Source organism: Peromyscus leucopus, chromosome 4 (assembly GCF_004664715.2).
Source record: "Peromyscus leucopus breed LL Stock chromosome 4, UCI_PerLeu_2.1, whole genome shotgun sequence".
Classification (NCBI taxonomy): domain Eukaryota; kingdom Metazoa; phylum Chordata; class Mammalia; order Rodentia; family Cricetidae; genus Peromyscus; species Peromyscus leucopus.
In genome coordinates this window covers 98624201-98630586 of record NC_051066.1, presented here as the reverse complement: position 1 = coordinate 98630586, position 6386 = coordinate 98624201, and the positions used below count along the sequence as shown (strand labels likewise).

The window sequence follows — 6386 nt, the reverse complement described above, 5'->3', positions numbered from 1 at the left end:
TTACATTTATATAAAAATTAAGAAAAGTATATTTATCATCATAATCTAATAGTTAACGATCTTGGGTGCATAATCAACAGAAGTGAAAATATGTGGCCTGGAGAAAAGCTTGCTCATGACTCTTCTTATTAGCATTGCTCTCCATAGCCCAAAAAGGAAACATTGCCAATGTCCATCGTTTTCAAATGGACAGACAATATGTGGGATATCTATACAATATAATAGAATTCCTCAGCAAAAGGGATAGGATGATGATAATGTAATGCAACATAAATGACTTGAAAATCCTCGAAGACAGAGTCAAATGCAGAAGTTCACACATGGTCCTGTTTATATGTAATGTCTAGAATAGTCCAAGCCCAGAAAATAAAAGTTGATTAGTATTTGTTTGCCTTGGGCTGGGAGCAGAGGGTTAAGGGCCAGCAATTGCTCATGGGCACAGGCTTCCTTTGAGAATGATGCAAAAGTTCTAGAAGTGGATGGAGATAATTGCCTAACTTTGTAAACATAATAAAAAACACTGAACTGTGCAATGTAAGTGGGTGACTACTAAGACACGTGAATTATATCTCACTTCATTTTATATTCTATGAAAAACAACTTCCTACTTGATCCCATTTTTAAGAGCAGTCAAGGGATGAGGGTAGGGGAGATGAGGGGGTGGGGGAGAAGCATTCTGGGTATAATTAAACCATCTCCCTCAAGTCTCTGGCCAGACTCTACAGGGTGCTGGCCAGGGTTCCCCAGCTCCTTCCCATTCCCCCTACCTCCACCCCCCAGCCCCATCCTGCCCTCTCCATGCTCCCACTGGCATCTGCAGGGCTGATCTCTGCGCGTGCCTCTGATTCCTGTTCACTAGCCCTTCATACAACCCTCTCACCTGCCTCCACTTCCCTCTCCTGAACTTTCCACATCCACAGTCTTCCAAACCTTACACTTGTTCTTTGCCTTACTGCGAACGACACCTGCTCAAAAGGTTTCCGGGGTGAAGGTGAGGGGGCTTGGAGCAGAACTTAGAAATATGCAGGTGATGACGCTTAAAAGATGGAGTTTTATACTTTAAAACGTGCTTTTTCCCATAAAAAGATGTTTCCCAGCTTTTAAAGTCAAATAAATTTTGACATCTCTTACATAAATAACATTTTATTACAGGTAGTAATCTAATTTATACATGTTTATACATTTCAAGGAATACACCCAAGCATCAGGAACATAAAATTTCGAATGTAAAATGGAAATTTACACCAGTAAACACAGAAAACTATTTTCGGACTGTGTGCTACCTTCAGTTGCTTACACAGGATCCAAAGAAAGCGGGCAAACCCTACAAATGTAGCAGAAGCATTTCCGCACACTGGTATCAAACTCTAGTCTGTGCGGAAGTGTTTCCACTAGATTCATAGAGCGCTCTTCAGAAGGGAGGAGCGAAGAGCCATCATCTGGTTGCCCTCCGGACTTTCTGCAGCTCTTCCACGGGCTTCCACTGCTGGTTGATGGTTATAAGCTTGAAAAACAGAAAGCAAGCCTCTCTGTTAAGGATCTGCTCTCAATCTTCACATTCCTTTAGCAGTCCACACTCCCTTAAGGGAAAGCAGCCCCATAGTAGTCAAAGAACCACCTCTTCCCTCTCTGAAACAAGCACAGAATAGCAGACTGGTCTATTTCTACCACTCCATCCCCTAAAGCCCCTGGGTCTCTAGGTGTCCCAGGATCAGGGAGAGCAGTCATACATATGTCCTGCTAGGTGTCCCAGGATCAGGGGGAGCAGTCATACATATGTCCTGCTAGGTGTCCCAGGATCAGGGGGAGCTGTCATACATATGTCCTGCTAGGTGTCCCAGGATCAGGGGGAGCTGTCATACATATGTCCTGCTAGGTGTCCCAGGATCAGGGGGAGCTGTCATACATATGTCCTGCTAGGTGTCCCAGGATCAGGGGGAGCAGTCATACATATGTCCTGCTAGGTGTCCCAGGATCAGGGGGAGCAGTCGTACGTCTGCCCTGCTTTCGTTAGTAGTTCCAAGATTTTTAATTTGCTGAGATAGCATTCAAATTCAAGAGGTGCAGCCATTCCTTGTAAATGAATGGACAATGGTCCAAGCACGGGGCAAGACACACAGTAGGCTCTTAAAATTTCCTCCTTGCAATTGCCTCATGGAGGCACAGATGACCCAATCAGTTCTCATTCAGACATCCCCATTCGTTCCCACCAGCATTCCCACCCCAGACCCTAGGAGACACAGTTACAAAGATCCTGATTGCCTCTCCTTGACTTAAATATTATCAGAGTTTTGCTTTTTGTAATGTCTTTGCTAGCAGCCCTCAGTGGTGTTCTTTCTGACCCCACGCTTCTAGCCTTCAAAATATTTAAATTATAAAAATTAAAACCTAGGCCAGTGAGATGGCAAAGATGGCTGACAACCTGAGTTTGACTTCTGAGATGCACGTGGTGGGAGAAGAGAACTGAAGACCCCAGTCGTCCTCTGACCTCCACACACATGAGCCACAGCACAGGCGTGACTCCCCGCCCCCCAACGAATACTTAAAAACAAATGCTTAAAAAAAAAAATAAACCTTCGGAATAGTCTTTGGAAAATGGGTAAATGATAGTTAATTCCACTGGGGGGGGGATCCACTCCCATTTTCAGGAATTCCTATTGTTTATCCCACCTTCTATTAATTTTAGGTAATAGAGAAACGAGGTAAATATTTCAAAAATGATAAAGATTTATGCTTGAGTGCTAAATATGGGCTGGGCACTGTGCTAAAAGGCTGTGTATTTAGATTCTTTAAGCTCTAAGGGCAAGTTTTACTATCGTGGTCGTTTCACAGATTCAGAGAAGCCAAACTGTCCACAGTGTCTGGGCAGAACAGAGCAAGGACTTAACCAGGTCTCTAGACCACTCTCTCCCAAGTGACACTGAATGTCACTGTCAGGGCAAGGGCTACAGTCTGCTTGCTGGAAAAGGTTCGAGCTGAGTGTCAATCACACACTGTAACTTCAGTAATACCTTCTGAGGTTGAGTAGGATCCACCCTCTCCCAAGGTTCTGGGTTTCTTTTTCGATCAATACTAAAAATAAAAGAAGATGAATGAAATGAAGGTAAATTCATTTACACAAACCTGAGAGAGATTGGGTCTATGAAATTTCTGGAGACAGATGTGGTCTCCACACTGGCACTGTTAACTTTCATCACCTGCTCTAACAGCCGAAAACTCAGGCTTCGTTTCCAGCGCGGATCCCTTCCTCTGCAGGGCGGGGTTAAGAGGTCTGTGTGCTTTGGGGGCGGCTTGGAGACTGCCCCCACAAACAGGTAGCAATGGGGGTGAAAGGACAAGCAGTAAGGGGTTTCTAGAAGGGATGGGGGCTAGGCTTGAGCTGCGCAGGCGCTGGATCCAGGCACCACCCGCTCTCTGATGTTAGAGCGGCTGCTGCTCTCTCTGAACCTTGAACCAGCCACCTTCTGTTTCAATAAATCTTTTCCTTGCATCCCAGGAGACAAGGCTTACTGCTTTTCTTTACCCAACGTTGAGAACAGAGTTCATCGCAGAGGAAAGAATTTTCTAATAAGTTGAAATTTTGAAGCTTAAAAGGATTATGTTTGATAATATGTACCCTCTAAGTGCTTTTGAAGTATTTCAATTTCAAAGTCTAAATTTATAAAGAAATAAAAATTTACTTCACTACCCGAGAGTTGAGGGTTCAGACATAAAAAAACAAATGTCACTGTCTGTCAGCCTCTTGGAGCCCAGAGTTGTTTTTCAGCCCACACTTTGATATTCTGATTCGGAGGGAAAACCCAGACAGTGACAGCATGTGTTTAGGAATCTGCAGGTAGGAGACAAGCAGACACAGGAGGTGTTAGTACTTACACCACGTCGGTTTTTTTCAAAGCATACAAAGCGAAGGATGTAGCTCCAGTGGCTGCCGTAGTTATGATAACCGCCAAAGGAATGAGCTAAGAGAAAGCGGGTGGGGAATACATTCAGTATGAAGCCTCCGAAACACAACAAAATAGTATAAAAATTCAAAATCTTCACCATCTTTTCTCTCTCCCCCTTAAAAAATTAAGAACCATCAGAAGTCAAGACATCGATTGCTTTAAAAAACTTACTTCCTTATTTTTCATCAATCTCTGGAAAATGCCCATGATGACTTTAGTGTAGAATTCCAAATCTAGAAGAAGGAAAAAATCCAAGATACTGGTCAAAAACATCCTCCCTTGGGGCCCGGGCACCCGGCCGTCCAACAGACCCGGAAGGTCGGGCGAGGGCCGCTCGGCGGCAGAACTTTCCAGAAAGGAGACGCACCTGGGGTGGCTGTGGTCCGGAGATGTTAACGCCCAGCAGCGAGCCGGCCTTATAAGCCGCCAACCGCTCGCTCGCTCGGGAAGGGCCGCGTTCGGGTCACGCGGGGACCGGTCGGACGGACGGACTCGCACGGAGCCAGCTCGCGCGCGCCCCCTGCAGGACGGACGACAGCGCAGCGCGGCCGCTGACCGCGGTCCTTACGTGCGGTCCCTTCCCACGGTCCCCCATCACTTTCTGTCCCCGCCCCGCACTTCCAAAAGTCTGGGAGGTTCAAGTTCCTGTGTGATGGCCAAAGTCTGGGTGAAAGACACTCAGTCCTTCTAAAAAGAGACTTGGAGGGAGGGGTAAGGGAGGGCCGGGGCTCCAGACTGGATTGCTACCTTTTCCCGGAAGTACCAGGAGAGGATGTCAGGTGGAGGGCAGTTTGGTAAATCTGACCAAATTCAACCACATAAAAGTTCTAAAACGTGACACGTCGCACACATGGAGATTGCTAAAAAGTAAATTGTGAAGTTCATATGAACTCCACAGTGTCCTGATTGCTTAAAAAAAAAAAAAAGTCAGAGTTAAGGGAAAAGACAGAAAAAAAAAATCAACTGCAGAAGATGCCAGGTATCCATTTATGCTGTGGACTCCGACTGTTGGCTTCGTCTTCAGGTCCCCCCAAACGCAGTAACTTGGGCTGGCAGTTTGCTTTGGAAAGAATTCCACTAGACCAGCGGCTGTGCGCCAGACATTAAGCCAGGTTCCTCGGACCAGGGCGGGTGGGGTGGGGGTGGATACTAGATGCAGAGATGCTCAAGGCATGCAGTTAGTGCGTGGTAGAGATGCAATCAGAAGGGAAGTCTGGCTCCTAACACCAGCACTTAGTGCATCCTTTAAGTCAAAACAAGCCTGGTTACTTCAAAAGCTTTTTTAAATCACGTTGAGGGTGAAGTTGTATTTCAGTGGGAAAACTCTAGCTTAGGATGTACTAGTGTCCAGCCTATGACCCCTGGGCCCTGAGCTGCACGATAGTCCAATACATTTAAGGTGACGATATTATGTCACAGTGTCAAAAAGTTGAATGATCCTGTGGCCTGGGTAAATTTCCAGTACAAAACCTTCTGCAGTAAAGAAACTTTGGGGAGTGGAGTGGGAACAGCATCTTACTACAACATAGCTCAGGCCTCAAACTTTAGATCCAGTTGAGTGTTGGGATCATAGATGTGTGCAACTAAGCAAAAAGAGAATATCTTTTACATTTTTATTTTATTATTTTTTTGAAAATTTCAAAGCATTTTGATCATATTCACCTCCATGCCTCCTCCAGCTCCTCCCAGATTCGTTCCTACCTCCCTACCCTCCCAACTTTGTGGGATTTTGTGTTTTGCTTCCCATGTACTCTGGGGTGTGGGGTCATCCCCTGAAGCATGGCCACCTGCTAGGGGGCCACATCCTTAAAGAAAACTGATTCTCTCTTCTGGAAAAGCCACCAACTGTCTATAGCTCCTCAGTTAAGGGTGTGGGGTCATGAACTCCTTCCCACTCCATGATGAACTGTTGGCTAGTTTGATCTTCCTCAGGTCCTGTGGAGGCACCCAGCTGCCATGAGCTCATGAGAGCACTGATCCTGTCATGTCCAGAAGACACTGTTAAGTTCCAGCCCCCCACAACCTCTGGTTCTTTACACACACACACACCCTTTTCCATGATGGTCTTTAAACCTTGAGGGAGGTTATGATATAGATGTCCCATTTGTGGCTAAGTACTCTGCTGGCAATTTAGCCTCTGCATTTTAATCAGTTGTGGGTTTCTGGACTAACCACTGTCCATTGCCCAAGTATGGTGATATTTTATTTGTGCTGAAATGTGATTTTATTTGTATGTTAATAAAGTTGCCTGGAGATCAGAGCTAAGAGTAAGCCATTTAGCAGAAGTCCAGGGGTAGTGGCACATGCCCTTACTCTGATCACATGGCAGGCAGAATCTCTGTGTGTTCAAGGACACAGCCAAGTGGTGAACCTGAACCTTTAATCTCAGTACCAACCATAGAGACCTGGAGGTCTGTATAGACAGGCAGTGATGAGGAAGTC

The 6386-nt window shown here is 45.7% G+C and overlaps 1 protein-coding gene across 1 annotated transcript; it reads right to left on the bottom strand.

Moving 5' to 3' along the window:
* Nucleotides 1–1127: 1127 nt before the first annotated feature.
* On the bottom strand, nt 1128–4417 carry C4H15orf48 (chromosome 4 C15orf48 homolog). Its single transcript, XM_028878655.2, has 5 exons — nt 4312–4417; nt 4116–4177; nt 3874–3959; nt 3012–3072; nt 1128–1504 (listed from the first exon to the last, which is right to left on the bottom strand). Exons 2-5 carry the CDS (start codon nt 4149–4151, stop codon nt 1436–1438), a joined length of 252 nt encoding a protein of 83 aa, XP_028734488.1. The 5' UTR covers nt 4152–4177; nt 4312–4417; the 3' UTR covers nt 1128–1435.
* Nucleotides 4418–6386: the final 1969 nt, after the last annotated feature.

What these genes read in the sequence shown, in the direction of transcription:
- C4H15orf48 (XM_028878655.2), bottom strand. Translation starts at nt 4,151, where the DNA reads ATGGGCATTTTCCAGAGATTGATGAAAAATAAGGAA. An exon ending in TTGAAAAAAACCGACGTGGT is followed by an intron (nt 3,073 to 3,873) that starts GTAAGTACTAAC and finishes TTTTATTTTTAG; the next exon opens with TATTGATCGAAAAAGAAACC. An exon ending in ATCCTACTCAACCTCAGAAG is followed by an intron (nt 1,505 to 3,011) that starts GTATTACTGAAG and finishes CTGTTTTTCAAG; the next exon opens with CTTATAACCATCAACCAGCA.